At 39.8% G+C, this 23,773-nt stretch overlaps 2 protein-coding genes across 2 annotated transcripts in view; both read right to left on the bottom strand.

The window, feature by feature from the left end:
- Nucleotides 1–8,202, bottom strand: part of lekr1 (Leucine-, glutamate- and lysine-rich protein 1) — a 144,204-nt gene extending 136,002 nt beyond the window's left edge. The window contains exons 1-2 of the mRNA XM_084716285.1: nucleotides 8,131–8,202; nucleotides 5,919–6,117 (exon numbers count right to left, since the gene is read on the bottom strand). Coding sequence (XP_084572411.1) covers nucleotides 5,919–6,117; nucleotides 8,131–8,202 — 271 coding nt within the window. The remainder of the gene's footprint in view (nucleotides 1–5,918; nucleotides 6,118–8,130) is intronic.
- Nucleotides 8,203–10,113: 1,911 nt separating this feature from the next.
- tiparp (TCDD-inducible poly(ADP-ribose) polymerase) overlaps nucleotides 10,114–23,773 on the bottom strand; it is a 29,006-nt gene continuing 15,346 nt past the window's right edge. The window contains exons 5-7 of the mRNA XM_084717316.1: nucleotides 17,880–18,188; nucleotides 14,240–14,497; nucleotides 10,114–11,506 (exon numbers count right to left, since the gene is read on the bottom strand). Coding sequence (XP_084573442.1) covers nucleotides 11,317–11,506; nucleotides 14,240–14,497; nucleotides 17,880–18,188 — 757 coding nt within the window. The 3' untranslated portion in view covers nucleotides 10,114–11,316. The remainder of the gene's footprint in view (nucleotides 11,507–14,239; nucleotides 14,498–17,879; nucleotides 18,189–23,773) is intronic.

Genomic DNA, 23,773 nt, shown 5'->3' with positions numbered 1-23,773 from the left:
TGCCATCAAATGGATGCTTTACATTTAACTCATTCTACAGCTTTACATACCTTTGTTTTTGAAGGAAGACACATGCGTTGAAAAGGTTGTCATAGGCAACTGAACTTGGTAGAGTTCTTGAAGACATTTCACCTCTCATCCAAGAGGCTTCCTCTTCTCTAATCCACTGCACAACCTGGCATTCATTCATCAAAACATGACACAGTGTTCCCAGTGCTGGGGAACATTGTGTCATGTGTTGAAAACATGTTTTTGTAAGCTGTCAATTAGAATAGAATAGATTAGAATACAATACAATACATCTGGCCATAAATTCAAATCAAATTGAAGACATAGCCTGCATGTCTTTCACATTGTAAGAGCAGGAGGTTTGAAATTATCTTTGCAGCCAAAGATTGGTGATTAGATTACTCTGCTAGTGTTTTTATCACTTGATCCTTGCAGTATGTGGAGACTGTGTACTGTATTGCAAGCAAACCAGGACTGCAGACCTGGGCACCAAGAATCCCACCGTAGCTTTTCTGCAGACTGTCCTCCACCCTCCAAGCTCCCTGATGGTGGAGACCAGCACTCCGGAAAGATTAGATCAATTTGATTTGAATCTTCCCGCCTGTTCAGATTCCTAATAGGCCTGCTCCTCAAGTTTCTTTTGTCTCTCTCTGCCTCCTCCTCCTCCTCCTCCTCCTCCCCCTCATCCCCCTCATCCCTGTCTCCTGTCCCCCTCCCTGTTGGACTCAAGTCTTCTGAACCCCAATTATATAAACAGGAGATGACAGCAGGACTGGTGGAGCACAGCCAGAGAAAACGATGATGTTAAAGGGGAGAGAGAGAGAGAAAGGGAGTCACAAACAGAAACAGAGGGCTTTAATTTCCCTCAGGTCGAGCACAGTGACGGGCTGAAAAGGTTGTGTTTCTTCAGGTCACAGGTGGATTTTTACACCTGCATGTGTTTGGATCTTCCAAGTCTCATCGTGACATCGCTCGCCACAATCTGAGAGGGGAATGTACAAGAAGGAAATGTCAAAAAGACTGTGGTGGCTCAGAGGAATTTTGGTATCATTATGATATCCACTTCCACATCTTGGCAAAAGCAGCAGCGTTACCTGCTATTTCACGTGGTTTCAGGTGGCAAAAACAAGCTGCAGCCCCATCTGAGGCCTTCAGGAAGTTTCAAAGTTCCATCTTCAGTTTTCACAACAACGAACTCCCCTGTGGGAACCTGTTTTCACCACATATTGTGAGAGAAGGCAGATGAATACAGTCAGATGTAACACTTTTTGCTCCCATTTTTCATGATTTCAAGTAAAAGATTTAAGATTTTTCTGTGCACACAAAAGTGTTAGTGAGCACTTCTTCTGTAGATAATCCATTCATCTAACACTTATTATTTTTTTTATTATAGTTATTGTGCAGGTATGCCTTGAACTGGTCACAATAAAATCACTCTAACAATTGCAGTCTTATCTTAAAAAAAAACATTTATTTGGCACCGAACTCTGGCTATTTCAGACAAAAGTGCAAGAAAATAATGATACACTTGAGTATTGCAATATTATGTTTTGTGATACTGTACAACCTTGCATTGTGATATTAGTTCAGTAGTAGTAATAGTTCATCTAGTGTTGTGTTTACACCATTGACTGTTAGACGTCAGTGTTCTCTATATGCAATTTTCTAAAATTACATTAAAAATAACATTAAATCACCTTCATTACACTATGCAGTATCTCATGATCCAACCAATCCAACTAAGGAAGGCAGTCAGAGGAAGAGTAGAATAAAAAAAAGTTAGTATCTGTAGCTCAATAAACATAGTTCAGTGCAGAGCACCTTACATTTTAATGGGATTCAAAGGGTTAATCAATTTCTAGATATGCCGCACCTGTCAGGTGAATGGATTAACTCGTAAAGGGAGTATTCACAAACAAAGACTTGAACAAATTTGTGAACAAACATGTAAGAGAAACAAACCTCTTGAACAGAAGAGATCTGAGATCTTCTACTTCAATTCAAGAAAAATGAGCAAAAACTAAGATGTTGTGTTCATGTTTTATTGGCGAGTACGTCTGTTTGCTCAGTTAGTTGCCACCACCTGTTTAGAAATATAACTCGCTGGCTGCAGAGAATTACCGCTCCATACCGTACAGCTCCATTTCCTGAAACTTTTACGGCATCACGAGGAAGAAATAAAACAGCTGAAGAACATAAAAATAAGTGCTGAAGATAATTAGGATGTCATAAACGGAGGATGCAGAGACAGTAAAACGAGCCACTAAATGGTCAGAAATATTCAGTAAGTCGCAGGTCGTGAACTCTCTCTCTCAGACTTAACCCACGACAGCGTGCATACATGCACATGCACATCTGACTTCTCTCCGTGGTCATGCCAAACGGTGCCTAAAGCTCAGCCTCAGGCAGGGTCTTAAAGGTCACGATCTCTATGCCGCTTTAGAAGGTCGCGCAAAGTTCATGACACGAGCCTGACCATATTTGGCTGCTGGCTCTCTTAAAGGCTTAGAGCTGAAATTTGAAATGATAGAGAAGGAGGGAGGAAAAAAAACAGTAACTGGAATGTTCATTGGTTGCAGCTGGGCATCGTTGGAGCAATATGGACCTGGGCTTAATGCAGGAAGTGTGTGTGTGTGTGTGTGTGTGTGTTTGTGTGTGTGTGTGTGACTGTGTGTGTGTGTGCATGCATATGTGCATGCAAGTCAGTGTGTTTATGTGGTCATGCGTGTGAGAGAAGACGAGCGAGATATTGGGTTAATACGGACCAAAGCTTAGACATTTCCAGATACATGTGTCTGTGTGAGTGTGTGTGTGTAAAAAAGTAAACACATGTATGCAAGCTCCTGCGTGCGTGTCTGCTTGCATGCCGGCATGTGTGTGTGAGTGACAGAGATATTAGAGCAATATGAAAAAGCTTAAGCCGGAAGTATGGGGCTGGAGAGTTTTGGCTGAGTGGAACGGAGCAGCAGAGAGGAGGTGAAGAGAGCAGAGTGTTTAAGAAACAGCAGAAAACGACAGAAAAGAAGAAAATGTCACACTAAGGAAGTACAGAAAACCCTTTGCTGCTAAGCATAGATGAACAATGTGTTTAATGCTCTTGGAAAACAGGGGACAAAAAACAGGACAAACAGGGAGGAAATTTCCAAAATATAAGAGAAAGAGTAAAATCCTTTATGGTGGCCAAATCATGAGACGGGTTTTGATCACTGTCGGTCTTTGTCAGGCAAATAAACGCAGATGTAACCACACCTAAATCAGTCCCACCAGGATTTCACAGGTTGTGATGTTTGATGATTTTCTTTTTTCTTTTTTATAATTGATTAAAAAGGCAAGCTGTTGCAAGGAAAATAAAACTGTTTAATATTATAATATAAAAGTCCTAAAAAGTAGTAGTAGTATAAAAGTCCTATAAAAGTGCACACAGTATTGATAATTGTCAATAAAATGACAAACTTTGTGTTCTTCTCAGTACCTGTGACAAAATTACAAAATATAAAAATACCCCAAAAAATAAAAATATAGTACATGTACAATGTTTTCATGGGGGCTGCTATGATTGGTGGACCTCGTGGGAAGCTGCAATAATTGGTCAAATATCCAGAAAAGTTCTGGTGATTGGACAAAACTGCAAGGTCGTGCAGAATTGACAGGGATCACAACAAGCTGCTGAGTGGTAGCAACAGTCAGTGGGAGGCAAATCACATGACCCACATAATAACATCACATCACAGGAAAACAAATGAAACACAAATTACAGGTGGAAAAAAACTCTATTACAACTAATTCTTTTGTTCACGGGAAGTTTTGGAGATAACTTGCAAAATCCATGGATCAAAGCCCAATTAAAAATCTGTAATATATTAAGAGGAGATTAAAAACAATCCGATGGTGCACTAAGATCCTGGTTTTATGTCTAATGAAATGGGTCATAGATTTAAATCCTGGATCTCAAAAGGAATAAAAACATTCTATTGGCTTACAGAAAAGAGAAAATTAAAAGACCGGAGGAAAGAACATCATCTTAAAAATCTAACTTTTTTTTTAGATATCTTGAGTTACACAATTATTTTGAACACAACATTAGAAATAAAACAGACGATGATCCGATACTGAGAATATATTTTGTGCTTATCAAATAATTCAGTTAAAGGTGCTATCTCTAGAATTTATAAAGGGCTTTTGATGAAAAAACTCTACAGAAAATGTTAAAGACAAATGGAAGAGAGGTGTTAATCTTTCAATATCAATCAGAACTGGCTGAACGTGTGTAAATTCCAGTGGAAACACTCAAACTCTCATATGTGGCGGGAGTTTGGGTGGAAGTGTTTAATTTGTTTCTGTATTACAACAAAGCAGAAAGTACGTTTTGCTGGAGGGAATAGTGTGGGTGTCAGGAAGCCAATCACTGTGATACTGGATATTTTGGGAGTGCCCGGTGAGAAGACCTTTCTGAACAGACCGTCACAAATGACTAAAAGCATACTTGACAATGACCTGCCCTAGCAATTTTCTAATTTATTTATATATGTTTGGTATTTTGATATCCGCTTGTTAAAAACAAAATCAAAAACAAATGCTCAATAGGAGCAGGTTACTTCCTGAACCCTGCACAGTACAGGAGTAAATAAATATAGTAAATGATATTTATGTTATGGAAAAGACTTTTGCTCTCTGCCTCAAGAAAAATGTCTACATTAAATTCTGGACCACTCTTAGGATGTCTGAACCATGGACAAGTTCAGAAAAACATGCGGAAGCTGCTCAAACTTACAGAGATGGACACTTCAAATCCGTACAAGCTGGCTCCTTCGTCTTGGAACGATCCAAAAGTGGGTTAATTTTTTTTCTTTTTGCCATGTTATCTGTTGTTATTTTGTGTTCCGTTTGTTTCAACCTGTTATCTTATTATCTGGGTGCATGTGGTTGCCTCCCATTGGCTGTTTCTACTAAACAGGTGTGGTCGCACCTGTGTTTGCTTATTCAAAGACCTCCAGCGGTCGAAACATACTGGCATTTTAAATGATTTAGCAACCACAACAAAGGCTTTTAACTGTTTATCTTCCTTGTTGTTACTATTTTCCTTATATGTTTGAGCACCTGGATTAGCCTCCTATTTTTCCCATTATAAAATACTCTAGAATAGTTAAGGAAAAAGTTCTTAAATATGTTTTACCTCAATTTCTGTGGAAAAAGACATTTAAAATTGGGTCCTCATCAGTTTATAAATTCTGAATAATTCACTTCAGGTGAAATTTTTTAAATGAGTTGAAATACAGCCGTGTAGTTGGACGCAGAGTTCACCTTTGATCGAGTTTCTCTGTTAACTGGGTCTCATGAGGAGCAATAATGTGTCTGGTTGGTTCCGCAGCGTGCAGCAGATTAACAGAGGCAATGTTCTGCTGCTTTTCTTGGTAACAGCATCATCTATTAGAGGTTCAAATAACACTACAAGTCTATTACACGCCTTGATTGAAAAATCAGCAGAGGCAATTTTGCACATGCTCAATCATTGCAAAACTGCGTGTTACAAATCAGTGTGGGAGTGTTTAACTGCCTAATTTCTCTGCGAAGCAAACCCCTTTTTACACAATGAATAATTTAGATTGGGAAGTTTAATAAGATTCAAATTGATGTTTGTATGTGTAGGTGCACATTTGAATCTAATGTAGACCCAACTGAATTATAAATGCATCCAAAATGATTAGTATCTGCCTGCTCTCCATTCAGAGTCTTCCTTTAGATGACGTACGGCTTAAAAACATGGCTGCTGTGGGACTGCATCAAACATCGTACACAATCTTGACTCCTTTGAATAATTCAAAGTTCTGTCGTTGCTCTTATGAAGGCTATACTTCACTCTGTGTTTTTATCTTCCTCACACAGATGCATGGCCCTTTTTGCAACCTCACCTCCCCTCTGTACCCCCTGTGCTCCCCTTGTCTCTCTCATCTCTCCCCTTCCTCTCATCTCCTCCATCCTCACCTCCACATCTTCCTCCTTTGACTCTCCTTTTGTAACCGCAGCCAGCAGGTCTACAAAGTAGTGCTTTCTGTGTGCCAGCAGCAATTCCTGGAGGGCAGTCAGGCAAACAGACCCAGCCAGTGCCCGCTGCATGACTCACAGAGAGACAGAGACCGAGAAAGAGGGAAAGAGAAGGTAGAATCATTAAGATGAGAGGGCACAAGGATTTTAAGCTGTTAAGAGCTGATGAGAGGGGGCAGGTTGGAAAAAGAGTGGAAAGAGAACGAAAGGCTGTAAGAGAGATTAAGAGGGGGGAGGTTAGGAGAGACTGGGAGATAGAGAGAGATGGGGGCAAATAGAGGGCAACCTGCACGATCTTGCATGCACACGAGAGGAGCAGACAGGCACGCAGCTCAGCGAGGAGGCACGAAGAGAGCAAAATAACTCCTCCTCCTCCCTCTTTCTATCCTTCTCTAACCCCCCCCCCCCCTTCCCTTCTCTCTATCTGCCCCGTTCCCCTCTCCTCTGCCAAAAAGAGAAGCTCAGCACTACAGTCTTACACGACACGGTGACCCGAAGCCGAGCAGAGAGGGAGAGACGGAGGCCTGCGCTCGCAGAGGAGAGGAGGAAATGGGAGTAAAAAAATGTGGCACAGAGAAATATGCTGATGCATGAGGATTCCCACATAAGGATGATTTTAGATACTTACATTTAAATAGGGTGACAATCAGTTTGGTTTCAATTTCAGATATACTTTCTGGCATTTTTCTTATGAATTAATTAAATTTACTTTGAAATCAATTCTTAGTGTTACTCTGCAGAAGAATAACTTATTTAAAGGAGCAGTATGTAGCATTGTGCTTCCACAAATGAGCACTACAGTCAAAATAGTTAAATACTTTAAGTTGAATCAACAGTTTATCTAAAAATACATTAATTTCAACAAAATATTTGTTGGTAAAACTCAAAAGTAAACTGCCTTGAAATCAATCTCTTCATTTCCACAGTATATTGTGACAACGTCTTCTGAAAGATTATTTATGTCATGCTGTAAGCTGTTTGGCAGCCCTCTTGTTTTGTTCTGTTTGTGTTCCATTTGGTGTTTTAATTTCTTTGTGCTGTTGAAATCTGTAAATAAAGTAGTAAAAAAGAAAAATAAATTTTCACTTTTACTGCTCACAGTTTATGACAAGACACTGCTTTATTTTAAGGGTCCACAAGCCAAACAGTTTTGGAACCACTGCTTCAAACTAAGTGTGTGGTTCAGAAATAAACAAGACCAGAGCCAAGATTTTAGATCTAACGAGGTCATGATCCTCTCAACACTTACACCACCGCTTTCAGATAATTTAGACCAGAGATCAAAATTAAGATTTTTTTTATTATTTGGCTTGATCTACATTTTATGTTGCTTCTTTACCTTTTGTTTGTTAACTTATTATGATTATTTATTTATTACTTTCTTGATCTAAACGTGGTCACATTTAAACATAATAGACTCTAAAAATATTGGAATTATCTCATAAAATACCCACCATTTGTGTCTTTAAAAGAATAGTTCAACAATATTTCGGGTTATGAGTACGAGCTCTTCCTTGTAGGAGTAGTCCAAAAAGTAACCTTGCACACTTTGGTTTTTGCATGAATTAAACAAACAAGATATTTCATGTACAATTAGTGAGCTAGTAGGTAGACTTTGTTACCTTTGGAAAGAGCCAGGTTAGCTGTTTCCACCTGTTTTCAGTCCTTCTGCTAAGCTAAGCTAAGCTAACCGGCAGCTGTGTGTAGCTTTATATTTAATGGACAGATGTGAAAGTAATATCAATGCTCTTGTCTAACTCTTGCCAGAATACAAATTGTCCAGTTAACTCTTGAGTTAGCAAAAGAAGAAGAAGAAGAAATAAATAACTACTGAGGACATGACCTGATTGTCCTCAAAGGTAGCTAAAGCCAGGCTCTGGAATCAAATAAAAAAAAAACCCAACAAGAATGAACCAGATTGAGAGAAAGGAAGGTTAGATAAAGGGATTAGGAACAGGAAGATAAAAGATGAGGTGAAAGATACGGCAGTAAGGAGAAGTTTGTCTGAGAAACGAGAGGTGAATGAGCTGCAGGGGAGGAGGAAGAGGGGGGAGGAGGGGTGGAGTTGTTTTGCTGTACCCCATGTGAGCTGTCTCTGGGCTGGGACAGACAGCTACCTCCGCCAGCCTCCCTCTGGACCGCATTAGACATGGCACTCAGATAATACACTGCTGGGGATGAAGGGGGGAGGTGGCAGACAGAAGGAGGGCTGAGCATGGGAGAATTCCTTTCTGATTTTAATACCAGTGGACCAAGACAAGAACAAGTAATGAACAAAACTTTCCTCAAAAAAGCTGACTGTGAAATATCACGTAGAGATTATTGAGACCAGCGGCGCAGTCGACAGCAACAGTAAAATGACTTCTCCCACTGCAAAGTGTATTGGCCAGAAGTTCTTTAGAGCAATTGTTTGACATTTCCATAAATACACTCACTCACTTTCTTTCCCAGAGTGAGATGTGAAGATTAAGACCACTCTCACGTCTGTGCGGTAAACATGAAGCTGGAGCCAGTTAGCTTAGCGTAGCGTTAAGACTGTAAACAGGAGGAATCAGATAAAAGGCACGCCTACAAGCACCTCTAAAGGACACTGATTAACACATTATGTATAATTTGATTAACCTGCACAAAACAATGTGTAAAAACAACAATTTGATGTTACAGGAATTCAACTATTTCTTTGACAGACCAACTGGAAATAGTCTGGCAAGTACCTCCAATTAAAACTACAATATGACATTTTTATACTGCAGTTTTTGTACAGATATAACTGTGAATTAGTGAGTTTGAAGCTGGGATAGGCAGTGCAAAAGTTCAATAATAGCCTTTAGCCATGATGCAAATCAAGTGGTTTGAGAGAAAACTAGACTTCTGCTCTAACCTAAATCTAACTTGTGATGGAAGAGTTTGGCCAATCGCAGGTCAGTAAAATGGTTGATTGTTGAGTCTCTTCCTAAAACATCAGTATATCAGGACCTGGGAATGAGACTCAACAATCTTTGAGCCACCAATCTAAACTGCAAACAAGACTCAAGAATTCACCACCTTTCTCCAAAATTGCTTACTGCATCTTTAAGAGGTGTTGGTAGGGTGATTTTGCTGCCTGTGGACAGGCTAGCTGTTTTCCCATTTCCAGGCTTTGTACTAAGCTTGGCTAACCATCTCCTGCTTCTAGTGTCCACTGGGCACGTTGCATCTGTGACATGGTTTTGATCTGTCCTCCACAGGGCTTCATGCTCCACCTGGAGCACCTTCAAAAGTGAAGTGTTTTGCTTGCTTGATTTTGTTTACTTACTCAGAATTTGTTGATTTGATCATTTCCCCTTCATTTTGTTTTTTGCTTTTACCATGGGTAAGTAGGTTACGTAGTTAAATAGTTTCTTTTTTGCCTGTTTTTTATGTTCCAGAGTCTGCACGGAGTCATTTATTTATACAGCCATATAAAATTAACCACATTCAGTTCTTGTGTCTGTACAGACATGAGTTTGGTATCGCTTTTCTAATCTACCTCTCAGTTACGAAGGCAAAAAAGTGTAGTTCCCAAAATGTCAGACTACTCCTTTAACGGTAGAACATGCAGAATTTGTTGGTTTCTGTTCTGTAAATACACCACTAATATTGGGCCCCTTCTCCCAGAGAGCTAGAGAGTGAATAAAGTGAGGGAGGACAGGATCTCTACATATACAGACAACACCACACACCTCCAGTGATGATTGAAGGGATTATTTGTATGAGTCTATACATTGTTTTTCTTAGGGAAAATCCTCCACAGTATGCTTTTAACTCTGTTCAGAAACATTTTAGGTTTAGATACACAACTGGGATTACAATAACTGCTTTTATGTATGATCTAAACTAATTTCTAATGAATGATGTCTATATTATACTTATTTTGCTGTGACCCGGTTAAACCTCCTCCACAGATCCCACTGTGAGAGCCTTTGGTGAGTATTGATCGGTGTAATATTTATGAGTGTCTAGAAGGAAGGTCAGCAAAACACAATTAGCCATTAAGAAATCTGCATTAACCTAATTTCAATAAAGCACAAGATCACCAATTAGTCATTTTTTCTTTTAGATTCTTTATTTAATCAATGTTACATTAAACTAACATAAATAAAATTTTTATGAACAAAAGGCACACAGTTCAAATATAAACAAAGAGAACGTCTGTACAGTTTGTCTCAATAAAACATGTCTACTGTCTCTGAGCGAGAGAGCGTTCCAAGAGAGATGAGTTTCAGCGGGGGTTTGTTGACAAAACGCTACAGCGCCGCCACCGCTGCTTGCTGCAGCGCAGAGTCCCAGCGTGAAACTGTACACTCTTCAATCCCCCGCGAGGAACTAAAGCGGTGGGCGCGAAGGCAAAGACGCCAACCGGGAAACAGCACTGGCTTCATACTCCTCCGGCTGGAGGTTTACAATGTGTGGATGTCCGTCTGTAGAAGACCCACTGAAACTCATGTCCATGTTTGTTTGAAGAGGCCACAAGATTCATGTCCACTAAAGTAAAAGATTCAAACACGCAGCACATAGACTTGAAAAAAAAAAAAAAGTATGGGCCGGAGGCTGGGTAAACACTCACTATGACAATTTTTGTAAGAGAATGATGGGGGTCAGTGTCACCATGGTTTCTCTATGGAAGCGTTTGATTGGTTGGTTGCTGCTTCCTCAGGATAATACGGCCAGTTGGTCATTCACAGTACTGGCAGGACGCTAAGTGTCCTGATGTAGAGTTCATATACAGCCATACGACTAAGTCAAGATGATAAAGAGGACTAGGTTTGGTTTTTCCTGCGTCTGCTCCAGATCAATAAGGTAGATTAAGTCCTCTCGTGTCCCATGATCACCACAGGGCTCCTGTTCATACAAGATAGCAAAGCATGGTACATGAGTCCAGTCACATCTGTTGCGATCACAGCTGTTGTCAGTTGTCATCCACTTCTGAACACTGGATGAAACAGGTGTCATCCTTTGCTTAGTCCAGTTTTGTCCAGTTTAATCCGGAGTCTGTTGTTCCTTACTGCAGTCCAGTCTGGTTGGATCAAGTTGATGGCAGACTTAAATCTCTCAGTATTTGCAAACTTAAACTGTTTTAACCAGTTTAAAGCAGCAGATGGGTGAAGTTTAGTCAGACAAAGTGATTCCAACAGATTAAACTTCTTATCCTTTTCATCTTAAGTGTAAAACTCAGCCCGTCTCGCACCTTAAAACAGACAAACTCTGAGTAAGTTTGTGCAAATACAGACAGATCTGATCCGGGTCTTAGACGGCGACAGTGCTGGGTACCTCCTCGTAGTGAATGATAAAGTATGGGTAGCTCTGGTCATCGTTGAAGATGACATAGATCTGGGGGTCCACCCAGTTGTCCACACACGAGTCAAAGAGGTCACTGGAGGGGTCCCGAGGATTGATGGGTGGAGGTCGTCGCATGGAGGGATTTCCTACAGTAAACCTGAGTAAACAAAGACAACAGAGACAAGGTCAGTTGTGTGGATCAAATTATATACAGCAGTAAAATGACTGAACAACTACAATAACCGATTAATCGCCTGTAAGAATTTAACTGATTAAAAATGTCTTGTCCTTGTTTTGTTTGGCGGACCCATTTGTTGAATTCGGAAACTGAAACTTTAACTTAATGAGAAAATAATAAATAAATAATAAATTAAAATGAGGAAAAAAACATTGTAACTTATTAATTATTAATAATGGATTGTTTGTTTTTTCAACCATCAGTGAAGGAAAATACAAAATTTGCAACTCAAAACAACACATTTTGCAATAGCACCGCTTTATGTAATAATGTGACAAAATATAATTAATTTTCACTTTTTATATAATAACACCTTCATTTTGTAATAAGCAACCTGAACACAATACATAATACATTTCCCCAAATGTAAATTGTAATAAATAATTACATACTGTGGTGGTTATTAAGCTTAACGTGATGTAGATTTGGCCAACGAAAGATACTACTAATCTTCTGAACTAATAGCATTTAGTAATACTTTTAAATTAAATTTTGAGTCAGTATGATTCATGCAAAAATGCATAAACATTGTTGATATAATGTTTTAATGATTTCTATGATTAAAGACATCCTTTTTGATTGGTTAGTACATAATCCAACATATTATTACATTTTCAACAAAAAAAAAAATCCTGTATTTTTTAACCACCACAATATGTAATAAATGTGTTCAAGCCGTTTGTTGAAAAATGCGGCAGATTATCACCAAATGAAGCTGTTACTACAAATTTATATTTACAAATGTTATGCAATTACATTCTGTTGCGGTATTATATAATGCGGTCTTATTTCATAATGCAGCATTACAATGCTGCTAATAGATTTCCATTCTATTCAGCGAGTGTGCAGTTACAGAAGAATAATTTACCATCTAAAAGAAGACTCTTCTAAATTTAATGATGACAAGCATGCTGCTCCTGTATGTGTTTTAAGGCACCTTAAATAATATAAGCACAGGCTGTAAGTGCATGAAATGAATATGCTCTATTTACAGGAAATGAGCCAGTGCATTGTAACCAGTTTGTTTTTCCTCTCTTAAATATTCATGTCAAGCCCTAAAGACCCGTAATCCATCAATTTTTGTTCCACCTACTCTGAGGTCATAAATAAAACACATTAAAATAAGAACATTTTCAGCTGCATAGAAAGGCAGTGGTGGGACGTTAAAGAGTCTGTGTGCCAGGTATGTTTCCAGACAGGAGAGGTCACACTGTACAGATCATTTCTTTACTGGTCTATATTCCTGCTCGGGTCTGGAAGCAATGTCTCCGTTTCTGCCGTGGAACAGATTGAACACAGGTTTGGTGGTGGAGCGGGCTGGGGGTCGTATGTGTGTTTCCAAACCACCAAAGCATCCTCAGGCCACACCACAGCCTGTCTGCTGCAGCATAACAAAGCCGGTGATGTATAATGGGTTCAGCCAAATCAGCTGTTTTACATGTGTGGCTCTAGATTTGACTTGGCATTTTAAGGAATAGGAGGAGGACGGTGCACAGCATGTCTGAACGATGGTTTATGGAAAAGAACCTTGCAATTTCCATGACCCAAATTAATGTTCATGTGTTCTGCAAATTTAATTTGAAGGAGTGAGATAGTGATGGGGTCAGAGAGGGATGTTGTTTAAAAGGAAGTGTGTGCTGAAGGGAACATGCTGGTAAAACAGGGTAAAACAAACATGAAACTCAAATAAAAACTGGATACATGAAGCCTCGGTTTAGCAATTTACAAAACTATGTCACTTCCAGCTAACACATGAAACCAAAGCATGGTGTCCATGCAAAGACAACCAACTGAAACAAACAAGTCTAAAGCAGCTTATGCCAGAAGTAAATACTTTGAGAGGCGAGAGCATAGAATCCCTTTAAATGGATAGTTCAGATTATTTGATGTAGGGCAGTATGAGGTACTTATAAAAACTCAGTGTACTAGCTACAGTAGATGGTAGACACCACTCCACCAGGTATTTTATCCACTTAGAGATGGTCAACCTAAAAAAAATCCATATCAAATTAAGTCTACCACATACTTAGAATCTTTTTACCTCTTTACTTAGCCGTCACTTTGCTTTGATGGCAGAAAACCATGAGCCAAATATCATTCTCTCCAAAATAACCAGACTACATAGGTGAAATCAGTCATTTTACCTCACAGTACCTCGACGCAGAAAAACCATTTGACAGAGCGGCCTGGCCCTTTATCTTTGAGACTTGTCAAAGCTTTGGCTTCAGTAATACAGGGATACAGCATACAACAGCTTTTCTTTTTTCTTTTTAAAATAATCCAGACTGTTCCTTTAATATCTCTGGTTCCATAGATGATTGCTGGCAATGTTGTAAGTCAATGGGCAGAACTACTTTATGGCAATATTGGAGTTATAGGATTCTGCATCAATGCAATGAAGTACCTTGTTTTTTCAAATATTCAATTTTCCAAAACCAGACATTCTCATCTGGTTCCTCAAGTGAATGTTCTAAAAATGTACTACATTACGGTTTCTAGCAATATTGCATGTAACAGTTAATCACCAGCATTTTTTTTTTGCAGTGATGCAATGAAGTTTCAAGCAAAAAAAGCTGTGAAAAATCCCATCCATTACCAACGACATGAAAAATATTTCCACTATCAACTTGTTAGCACAGCACCCACACACACCTGCCAGTGAGGACTTTGGCCAGGAACATGCAGTGGACTCCTTTGGGCGAGCGTTTGGAGAAGTTGTGGGAGTAGACAGCCTTGCGGGCAAAGTAGGAGCCTTGGCCAAACATGGTGGCGTGTTTACCGCAGACTCTGGGGTCGAAGTTGTGCTTGCAGATGCCCTCCACCACGTCGGCCGAGGTGCCGTGGAAGAGGTGGCGCTCGCTCAGCAGCCGGTCCATCTCTGACATACGCCGTGACATGTACTCCTTCTTCCTGTTGGAGCAAAGAGAAGCAGAGGGTGAGATGGGATTTAGTGATGAAACTAACATTTTTATAGTGTTCAGGCATTATTATTTCTGAAGAGTAGAGTAAAAACAAGAAAAAACTAAACAAAAACACTTTATTTGAAGAGGTCTGCATAAGACTGTCATTACACTGTCATAACTATGCCGTAACACCTGTCACAAGCATGAGGTCTTTATGAATGTTTATAACTGCTACAATAAAGTGTCATTCAGTCAATTATGTAAACTTTAATGCAAAGTTGACATTGTTTGAGATATCTTTGTTATGACAACTTGACATTGATTAAGCCAATAATGTCTTTGTCATGACAACCTGCTTTAGCTTTGTTTTTAACATAACTGTCATAAACTCTCATATGTGGCTGGTTTTGACATTGACCTTAAAAAGACTATAAGTGATTGATTATTAAGTGAATGAATACATGAATATTCTTCTTGACCTCAAGCAAAGTGGTACATTTTGGACTTGTCATAAGGATGTCATTAGGTTTTATCACACTGTTGAGTGCTTTTGTAACAGTGTCATGAATAACTTCCTGGACTTTAAGTAAAGTGGCACCATTTGAAGTTGTCATAAAGATGTCATTAAATGTTATGAGGCCAGTCTGATGACAGAGTACAGTATCAAGGTGATTTAGCTTACAGAGTTACCTGATGGACAGACAGCAGTTAGCTAGTTAACATGTTGCTAAAGTAGGCTAACCGCTGCCTGCTGTTCTAGCTGTGAAGATAGCTCTCTGATTAGCTGACTCAAACCGGCAAGAAAACCACCTTGGTTCTGTGTTCCCTGTCCAACTGGACAGACTTTGCCCTCAACAGAAATGGGAAGGAAGCAAGATCAGTCACTCCTAAGTTACTTCCATCAGATCCAGAACGAAAGATGGGTCTAACTTAGTGTGTTATTAATTAGAACTTTTGAAAAAAGTTTAATTGTTGTGTTGATGCAGTCTATTTTTAAAAAGTCATGACAAAGACATCTCAAACAATGTTAGGTTATTAAAAGTGGCATCTTTGAATTAATGACACTTAATGACAGTCATAAAGTTTCATAAAAACTCCTTCATGTTCATGAGAGGTGTCATGCAATAGCTATGACAAAGTAATGACAGTCTTATGCACACCCCTTCAAATAAAGAGTTACTGAAACCCCTGAGTACTTCTCATTCTTTATGGGAACAGACTGATGCACTAAGACAGATCATCTCTCAGGTGATGAATTAGTAAACAGCTGGGAGCAGTCCTTCTATTTCTATTCAAAAGTTGTGATCACAGCCTTGTTTGCTAATCCGTTTCCTTGAGCAACATAGACATACACACACCCACACACAGAGCTCATTTGATGGGCTGAGCGGATCAATCACGCAAGTGGAGGCGAAAGCGTTTCAGAGACAGAGAGGCTGTGACCCAGGCATGACCTCCCGTGACCCCACGGCTTGTGACCTGACACCGCACGCATGCAAGCATCCACACACGCACACACGCACACAAACACACACTTTTCCACCATACGGTTTTATACAGATTTTTAAGACGAAGCTGCTCGACTTCCTGCCAAACATGTAGGCACGCAAACAAGCAGTTATGGTTTCCCTGTCACGACCCGAGTGTGGGAAGAGGAAATCAACTGACATTCAGAAGGGGCATCACTTCAGAGTAACACACACAAACACACGCTGTCAGTCATTGTGAAACCGTGTGGTACCAGTCAGTGTGGGAGAGTTTAACTGTCACAGCTGATGAGACCTGCCTCGCTCTAACCATGGCGGTTAGCCCACTGTGTTCGTCAAAGGAACATCCTCATCAACAAACATCTCTCCGTCCTCCGTGTTCACACACACCACTGCTGACTCGTTCTCACTCAGTCCCACACAGCTGGTCCCATTTGCCCTATTTTCTGTTTTTTTTCCTTCCTCGTCTCACGTTGTTTCTCACCCACCCTGTGTTTGTTGTTAGGAACTGTTCTTGTCCGTGTTTCAAGTAAATATGCAGCTGTATCTTCTCAAATATTCTCGAGTCCAACGAGAGGAATGTAGATAAAAAAGGCTAACAATAAATTTTCTGCCACAGCAGCAAAATATGTGAAACTAGGACAAAAGAGGAACCAAATAATTTATTTCAGCAGAAACCACATGCACTAATATTCTGGCACGACTTAAGCACACCGTTGGTCTCATTAATAAAGTTGAACATAGATAGATCTCCAAGTGTGATCAAATATATTCACTGTGAAAACAAGTAACTATCAAACAAGCTAAAATCATACCATTCTCATGACAGAGTTGCTGGTAATCATTTCAGCAGCCCAGCTGAGTCGCTTTCAATAAAACAACCACAAGTGCGTCAAAGTTATATGCCACAGCTGCACCACACAGCATGTAAAGAAAAAAATACATGCAAAAGAAATGAAAGCACTCAAACCTGACAGCAGAAGACTTTCTGATTCTTGAACACTGGGTTGCACTGACAAATATTAATTTAATCTAAGATTAGTTCTAATCAGAGTTTAGAAAATGTAAAGCTCTGCTGCACTATTAAAAACTACTCCCAGTTTAGTAAACCCAAGTTTATTGATGTAAACTGAAATTAAATAGAGTTCAATCAAAACTTGTGATTGCTCCGTATTCCTTAACATAACATTACATAGCTAACTATCTAAAAACTTAAAAACATGTTACATTGTTTTCTAGGTAGCCAACTAAAAAATAAAAAACATGATATATTGTTTGCTTGTCACACTGTTTGCTAACTGGCTAAAAAAAACAAAAACATTATACTGTTTGCTAGCTAGCTAAAGGTAGGTTAGCCTACATAGTCTACTCATGATGACTTAGCAGATCATTTTGCATGTTAAACCTTCTGAAGTGGAAGTTTAACGGTAATACTGGATCCCAATTTAAAGTGAATAAAGTTTAAAGTTTTGGTGCAACAGAATTTAATTTAATTTAATTTAGACTGAAAACTAAAGGTTTTAAATAGGTTTAAATTAAATATCTCTTAATTTTAAGCTACTTTAAAAAAGTTTGGTGCAACATAAATTAAAATCAATCCATTAATTAACCAGGGTTGGAAAATCATCTTTGCTGGTGCAACACAGCCAAAATGAACAAACCGACACCTGTTTGACTGATATTCCTTGGACAGCACAAAAACCACATGATTTAGGGAAATAAACACAATCAGGGATGTCTGTTTTTTGTAAATTAATCCTTCAAATGTTTTCTCTTGTTTTAGTGTCATGGACACTGGTTATGATTACTGGAATTACTGATGATTTTAAGGTCAAATTAACAGACAATATCTCCAGCAATAAGGAAGTGCCTTAAGTAACACGCTTCTGCTCCGTGGCTCACCTCTTGTACTTCTCCCAGAGGAAGGGGTTCTGCACACGCTGGATCTTAATGATCCTGAACTTGGTCTCTGACACCGTCTTGTGGAAGAGGCTGTACACCGTTCGGTAGCTGCGATCCTCACGTGAGACCGGCACCTGCAGGAAGTCCTGGCTCATTGTCATGGGCAACCATGTTTCTGGAAAAAGGCTGGGCGGGTTGGTGGTCGTTGGTGAGAGGGGATGCGACATGGAAAGATCCATGGATGAGGAGGAGGACGAGGAAGAGGTGGAGGAACAGGGGAGGGGAGATGAAGAGAGGCCGCCCAAAGTCCTAGAAAGAAAGAGAGACAGAAAGACGTTAAAAAAATAGTACAGTTGAGCTGCAACCATTAGTTGATTAATCAATTAGTCTTTCGAAATAATGTTTTGAGCAAAACTGTCATACACACTAACAAAGTAAATACACGTTAAAAACAAAAAACCAAACAAACTAAATAAACAGAATATGCACACACATACTCATAACCTGTTCCTGACAGCTGTATTGTATCCTTTCTTTTCCCTAAACATGGTAACACTTTATTTTATAGGTCCCATAGTTTCCTACCATTTACTAGACAGGAAATAAGATGCAACAGTAAATTTAAAGGAAGGAACCTGGAAGGAACTATTTAATGTAGTGCTAATGATGGGGAAAATGGAGACAGACACTCGTCCAGATGTCTTAATTACTTGGAAATGTCATTTCAAAACACACTTCCTGTTACTTGCTAACGTAGAGTCCAGAAGTTTTAAGTGCTCCAAAGTTCAGTTTAACATGCAAAAATGTGAAATTTGTCAACTGATAAGGACAGAATTAAACATATCAGTAGAATAATATAGCAATGATGAATTAATATTTATTCAGGTTGATTTTCAGCAGAAACTCCACTGGAAACCCACAACCTGTTTGTTATAAACTGCACATTCAGAGCACAAAATTAGCATCAGGTACCAGCCACATGCAAGTGGCAGGTAGATTTGCTTCACTCACCAGCCAAACAACAATGGTTATATATTGAGTGTCTGGTAAAACTTGAATATTTACTGGCCATTCAGTCAGTGATCAAAAGCGTCCTGGAAACACGAGCACCCTGAACACAACTAACAAATAACTGCGAAGATCAAAATAAACCACCACAAAGCCTGTGTTTCAACATTTTTTTCAAAGGTGAACATTTATCAGGACACAGAACAATGTGTAGTGGTTTACTGATCACAAATACTGGCTCCTGTTCACTCTAACACATAACTGTCTCAGATGTTTGTATTTTTTCCCCTAGAGTTTGAAAAAATCACATAGTTCTTTCCAGGAAAACTTAAGGAAACTATCAGAAAATCCTATAAAGTTAAATACTACCCACATGCATTTACTGTTGCTCCACACAATGATGAATATGCGCACGTTTTGCCAAAAAGTATCAGTATTAGTCTATTTATTATTCTATTGTTAAGCTATGGTAGCACTGACATAAAAATAATACATTTAGGGATGATTTCCCAGACAATAAATTAATAATAGATGAAAACTGTACACACATGCATTCAAACCTTTATTTATACTTGAAAAATCATTGATGTTGCCCTCATTTATAATGTTGTCCAGTTATGGACAAGTTAAAAATAAATAGGACATGAAACTGATAAGAATTTGAAAAAACTTAACAAAACAGAAAAGCGCCATTAAAGCAGTTATACACTGAACCAGAGAGGTTTGGGATCGTGATTTTAAATTGTCCATTAGTGACGTATTGATTTTAGTGTCTGCTGAAGGTCGTTCTGAGAGTTTGGGGCACTAAAACAAAAGCCTGACCTTAAACATAAACCAGTCAACCAGTAGGGCTGCATGACAGAGTAGGAAAAGATAGAAAGAATAGAGTTTTCTTTCATCAGGACAAGATTTGCAGACCAAAGCATCTCTGCAGCACTGCAGTACTTCATTATAATGCTGTTTTGTAACAGATTTTTCCTTCATCAAAAAAATGCAGCTTCTGCTATTTGAATATTGCACTTGGGCTATATTGCAGTTTCAGTAATACTTTGATTAATTGCGCCACCCAATCTATAATCCATCACATACAATAAAACACAGATGAATCTCCATGCAGATGAATAAGGATAACGAGTGCATCACCCATAAGCTGAACATCACAGCATGCTACCTATGTCTACTCCTTTCTATAGCCTTGAATCCCATGTGTTTCCACTCAAAGCTGCATCCTAATGTAAAACAAAACCTCTGTGATGAACCGAAATGTCTGCGCTTCCAAACTCATCTCCCACCAACTGTCAACAATGACATCACCGCGCTGCAGTGAGTGGAGCGGCTCCACAGCAGCCGCCAGCCGTCAGCAACCAAACAAAACAGCAGGTCCGCGCGAAAGTGAAGCCCAGACACCAAACAAGACAACAGGGAGGCAGTCAGAGCGAGGGAGAGACAGAAACAAGAACAAGAGAGAGGGGAGGATAAAAACGCCAATTGCGGAGCTGCCATGAAAGTGACAAAAAAAAACTATTGTGTCTGGCGTTTGAGTCAATAACAGTGGTTTGGCTGTCAAGTTATCGCTCTCTAAGTGTAAATGCTGTTAGCCCTATCAGCCATAAGAGAGTGTGCATGTGTGTGTGTGTGTGTGTGTATTGTCAGGAGACTGTGATCAGTGTGACTCTGAGTCAGTGCAACATTTTTTTTCCTCTCTCTTTTCTCTCTCTGTTATCTTGTCTCTCCGGTCTCAATCTCTCCCCGAAATCGATGTCTCTATTCCCCGTGTGCTTTGAAGAGATCACAGACAGCCTGCTGCAGAAAACAAGTGTGAAATGAAAAGGGACAGATAACACGAGAGTGATGGAGTCGAGGAGAGAACGAGTGAAAAAGGGAGAAAGATTGGGACAGATAATGAAGGGGGGAGGGAGAGAGGGAGGAGGAGGAGGCTCAAAATAACATCATCAGGACAGGAGAGAGGCGGGGAGGGAGCAAGAGGGAGAGTGCCAATCAAGCTAATGACCTCAGCCTCACAGATTGTTCCTGTTGCACGCGCACGCGCACACACACACACACACACACACACACACACACACACACACACACACACACACAAAGAAGCAGTAGGTAACTAAGTACTTTTACTCAAGTACTGTACTTAAATACAAATGAGGTACCACTGCATCTCCGAATCAGATATTGTACTTTTTACTCCACTACATTTCTCTGACAGATTTAGTTACTTTAGTTACTTACAGGAGGGCCCACCTGATACCCAACTGGATGTTTGTGGCCGATGTTAATACAGATATTATGTAGTACATCAAATCTGATAACGATATATTGGCTGATATTCTTTATACAGAATATAATATAACCTTTAAAGTGTAGTGTTTACAAATAGAAACAATCTGGATAATGTTCTGTTAAAAAAATGTTTTCGTATAGACAACATATAGGCCGATACCAATATAGCCCAGTTACAAGCCAATAATACCAATTGATGGATAAATTGGTTGGGCTCTACTTACGACAGATTTTCATACCTTCCTGTGCAGTGAAAACGATGTATTTCCAGATGTGTTGATTTTGAAAGTTTGTGATAATCTGTTCCTTTATAGGTCGAGAAAATTCTCCTGCTCCTTAAGACAAATAAATTATTCAAAAACCCTCTTGGGTTAGTAGGAGAATGCATCGTCCCAGACCTGAAAACAGGGCTGTTTTAAATCAGAAGCTATTGTGCTATGAACAACCAAAATTATGCTTTTGGAAACACTGATCGACATTTTTCACTACTTTCTGACATTTTTTGGACCAAACAACTAATCGATTAATCAAGAAAATAAGCCACAGATTAATCAACAATGAAAATAATTGTTAGTAGCAACTCCAGTACTTTTACTTAGATAAAGTTAAGTGGATCTAAATACTTCTTCCACCACTGTGCACACACTCAAACACACTGACTTGCATTCATTCCCTGGGAAAAAACTAAAAGAAACCAAAAAAACAGCATCAATGCTAAGATTTTAATGATTTGCCTCCTTTTTCTCCTCATACTGTGACTGTGCGATCATATTTTTGTCCACAAAGTGATTAATTGAAGCGTGCACACAACAAATGGATGAAAAAGTCCCAGGGACAAATCCCTCGATCCAAATTCCAGCTCCCCACAGTCACATTTCACACTCCTTCACTCACCAGCTCGGCTCTGCTGTGCACCCAGTCTGGAAACCATTTAGACCTCTAACTTCCTCTCACTGCACTCTCTCTATCTCTGTGACTCGCTGTCCTCTTTCTCCCTCACTCCTCTGTTCCCTGCTTCCTCCATCTAATTTTCTCCCTCTTTCCTCCAGCCCCTGCTCTCCATTTTGTCCTCTCTCTAGCTGTCAAATCCCTGTGCGGGAACAGCTCGTGCTAGCGTTCGCTCTGTGCGGGACGCTGGCAGGACACAGTGACAGCAGCCTGCTCGGCAAAGGAAGTGAAACATTCTGCAAATGGGGTGAGATGACTCTGCTTGTTTCCAATCTGGTATCACTTGTTTCAGGAATATCACTGAGGTGAGAGCAGCGGGGCCGATCACTTCACTGCTATAAAGACAATGGCAGCTGAAAGATGAAAACTCCTGAAATCAGCTCATAAAAAGCTGAGAGATCTAATCTCATTTACAGATTTCCCCCTTGTTAGAAGAAAAATCTGACTTCTGTGGATGTTTCCTGTATTGTGGGGACTAACTGGATTGATTTTTTATGCATTTCTTGTCCTCCTTTGCCTCATTATCTCATTTTCCATCTCCCTGGTTCAGGCCTGCTTCACCCTGCACAGGACGGCTCCTGTGTCCCGGTGACTCTGTTTGATTTGCCAAAAATCTGAAGCATTAATATGGGTTTCAAGTTCAGCTCAGGCTGCCAATGTGCAGCCGCACTGGAACCGATTAAAGGTGAATGTGGCGTTCACAGGCTTTTGAGTATTCAGCCCTGACTGCGACATTAGCATTGTGTACCGACCTCTGTGTGCCTGCCAGTCTCAAAACAGGGACTCAGGACGCTCACAGAACACAGAGAGCCACAGGGAGACAGTGCATCACATACCGAAGAGCCAACTTTGTATGAGTGTGTGTCTTACTGTGCACATGTTGCCAGGCACTTTATGTAAAGTCGAGTACTTGTTCTACTAGTTAATGTGGCTTCATATCCGAAATACAAAATGTTCTCTCACAAGGTTGAGATCTGAGTGCGAAATGATCTGCGAGGCTCTGCCAGAAAGTACAATGGAAACTAGAGACAAAGAGAGACTATCAATCAAGTGAATGACCTCTACCTCTCTGCTGAGGACTGACTGTTCCCCTCACTTTGCCTTACCATTAATTTTAGCAGCACTTCTGAACCCTAATGCTTTTCAGAGTGTTCTGTTATCCTTCAGACTTCTCAGAAACAATACTTTTATGGAACCAAATAGCTTCCATATTGACAAGACAATTAACTTGTTGGTCAGCTCGTCCTGTATGTGACGAGATGATTGGAAGGAACAGCCTAACCTTAGCATGCCAACAGACTCACAATAACAATGGGAACAGAATGATTTTAGCAGGTAAAATGGGAAGTCACACAGTTTGAGAACCATAGAGCCACTGCAGGGTAGGCATGGATGACCAGGGGAAAATACGGAGCGAAACTAAATTGAATGACTGATGTTGTTTTATGGAAAATAAACCAAAAAAAGGCGGTTATGGTGCGATTGTGCTGACCTTTATTTCACTAAAATTCATCTTTGTGCAGAGCTCTGCAGTGGGATGTGCCACAAAAAGTTTGAGAATGACTACTTTAGTGTATTAGCAGCATGCTAATGCTAATTAGTGCATCATGCTGACAGGACTAGTGGGAGTGTCACATGTTTTG

Source organism: Lutjanus erythropterus, chromosome 4, assembly GCF_056507025.1.
Source record: "Lutjanus erythropterus isolate fLutEry1 chromosome 4, fLutEry1.hap2, whole genome shotgun sequence".
NCBI lineage: Eukaryota > Metazoa > Chordata > Actinopteri > Lutjaniformes > Lutjanidae > Lutjanus > Lutjanus erythropterus.
This window is presented reverse-complemented; position numbering and strand designations above follow the sequence as displayed.